Below are 2,697 nucleotides of genomic sequence, written 5' to 3'. Positions count from 1 at the left end.
CAAAAACCATGGGAATTCTTCTGTTGCTGCTGAACAAGGCTGTGGCACACAAAGAGAATCGGAGTGACAGACACAATTTCAGGTTTGCTTTTCCATGAATTATTCCCCTTTTATTCATTTCTGTAACTTCTCATCTTGTAAAGAAATTCTGTAGCCAAAACCAAAGTGTCTCTTCAGAAGGAAAAACCCCAAACAACCCACGGAAAACCCCCAAGCCACCCCCAAATTAAACTCTGATTTAAAAACACAATAAAGGACCATTAAACTTTTTCCTGGTGTCTCCAGCCACACTTCCTGCCTCCATGATTTGTGCACCTATAAACACATATTTACAACAAAAATATGTTTCAAAGAGTTCTTAACCTGGGAATGAGCTGCTGCTGCCTTGTAAAAAGGCAGAAAAGAGCTGGATTTGAACTGGTATGACTTTATCAAATTTAAATAGTCAGGTGTCTATCACATGCCTGAAGGGTTGGTTTTATGAAGTATCCAAGTCCGTGTTTTCCTCAGTGCCTCAACTCATTCCCTCTGCACTTTTGCCATTTATCATTATTGCACAATAAACATTTGGAAAGGGAAAAAAAAAGTCTTCAAGTACCAAGAAGCCAAGACGGAAAACCATTCCCTGCTGGGAATGAACCACCTTCAGATCCTTCCTGCAGCTCCCTGTGCTGGGAAAAGGCTGGAGAGAATGGGAGAAGGCAAGGCCTGGCAGCTGGTGGGCAGAGGTGGCTCTGGCAGGCGTTTCCTTGGATGTCTGCACGTGTATCCCTGGGAAAGGAACGTCTCTCCTTAAAAACACTGCTCAGGTTTGGATGGGAATGATTTACAAACTGCCAGGGAGGCTTCAGGTCTTGTTCCCAAACGCTGCAGTTTCGACTCAGGAAATGATTTCCAGCATTCCAAGGAGCTCATTTTCCTTTGATTTATCTCAGAAGGGACAAGGAATGTCAGGAGTGACTGTGGAAGTGCCTTCAGGATGCAAAGCCATCAGGTAACAGATGGCAAACCGATGGCTCAGCACTCGGGAAATTTACTGACAGGAAACCCAGACTTTGGAAAAGTTAATTCCAAACTTTCTGACTAAGGTTGTTTAACAGGGTGGATTTTCAGATTGAAAAGGGAAAGACAAGCACTGGAGAGGGTTGGACTCTTGCACAAGGGAATCTGTTGGCTGCCTCTTCCCACTGATCCACTGAGTGTAGCAGAGAAGGAGCCAGGATGGATTTACCCTTTCTCCTCTCATTCCCTCACCAGGCTCCACCTTCCTTCTTGTTTTCCTTCCCCCCAGCAGGTCTGTGCTGGGAGGATACACTCCATCAGGATGGGGAATTCCACCTGACCCCTGATCCCACACAGCAGCCAAGTGCCACTGGCACTCTGGTGCCTCCCAGGGAACCCCCAGGACTGGGAGCAATAACCACATCCAGAGGCACTTTGGAATCCCAGTGCTTTCCATAGGTATTCAGGAATTCAGGACAGCCTCCCCAGCTGCAGGGCTGTGTGTGCTGCCAGGCCTTGCAGGAGGTTTGGGCAGGGAATTCAACCCTGGAACAGCTGCAAAAATCTGTCTGGCATTTCATCCCAAATTTAGTTTCTAGTGGAAGGCCAGGGAGCATGGACAACACCTGACATTCCAGGGAAGGCCCACTTAGTTACACAGACAAAATTCCAACAGAATCAGAGCCCAGGGGCCATTTTTCATGGCTTTGGCACTGGCAGGATGAACCAGCAGCCTTGGCACAGCATCCCCAGCAGGGCACAGTTCAGCAGCTCCCTCTTCATGGCTCATAGAAACCTGCTCAGTTTGAACTGGGAAAAAGCTCCATAAAACCATCAAACACGTGGAGTTGGGAATTAGGGAGTCGCTTCCCAACCCCCAGCCACGTGTGCAAAGATAACTGGGAGCACGTTTGTTTATTTAAACTCCGAGGAGGAAACAATAAAAATGTTCATTTGAGAAATGTAAACTCATTCCTGTTTCCTTGAACCGCACGTGGCACCTTCCAAAGTCCTCTGGGAGAGGACAAAGGACAGTCAGACAAACCCACTGGAGCCAGGAATTGGTGTGGAATGTTCAACTCACTACAGTGACACGGGGAATCCTTTCCCCAATGAGAGGGGCTAAAGATAAATGGGGTTTTTGGCAATAAACACTTAATTACAGGGAAAGATCATTCCTGCAGGATTGCTCTGCAATTGCAGCTACAGAAGAACTCAGTTTTCTTCATCTGAGGAGAGACCTTCAATCTCATCTCTGTCTCCTCCAATTGCCATCCAGAAGGCTTTGGCCACCTACGATGGCAAAAGAGATGGGAAAGGAGAAAAATTCCCATGAAATGACTGAAAAATTTGAATTTACCACCCCAAAAAGAAGAGACTGAGCAGCAGGTACATGTGGCAGCCAGGTTATCTGGATACAAACCAGGTTGGGAAGTGTGACCTCACTCCTCTGAGGTTAAGGAATTCCAGGCAATTATTTAGGATTCATGGGAGGCACCTCTGATACCGAACCTGTGCTAATTAAGGCCTGATTAAATTTTCCAGATCAAGGCTTTTTCATGGACTTGTGGAAGCTGGACAACAACTCCTGTGATTGCAGGGCCTTCAGCTGGGAAAGGGAAGGGAAAAGGGAGGGGGAAAGGGGAAGGGAAATGGAAAGGGGGAAAGGAAAGGAAAGGAAAGGAAAGGAAAGGA

The 2,697-nt window shown here is 46.9% G+C and overlaps 1 protein-coding gene across 1 annotated transcript in view; it reads right to left on the bottom strand.

Annotated features, from left to right (window-relative positions):
* Positions 1–512: 512 nt before the first annotated feature.
* Positions 513–2,697, bottom strand: part of AAGAB (alpha and gamma adaptin binding protein) — a 19,077-nt gene continuing 16,892 nt past the window's right edge. Inside the window, exon 11 of the mRNA XM_029958773.1 lies at positions 513–2,295. Coding sequence (XP_029814633.1) covers positions 2,218–2,295 — 78 coding nt within the window. The 3' untranslated portion in view covers positions 513–2,217. The remainder of the gene's footprint in view (positions 2,296–2,697) is intronic.

The sequence above is a fragment of the Manacus vitellinus genome, unplaced genomic scaffold (genome assembly GCF_001715985.3).
Source record: "Manacus vitellinus isolate BGI_N305 unplaced genomic scaffold, ASM171598v3 scaffold_16_pilon, whole genome shotgun sequence".
Taxonomy (NCBI): domain Eukaryota; kingdom Metazoa; phylum Chordata; class Aves; order Passeriformes; family Pipridae; genus Manacus; species Manacus vitellinus.
Note: the sequence above shows the minus strand (reverse complement) of the source record. Positions and strands in the feature narration are given on the sequence as shown.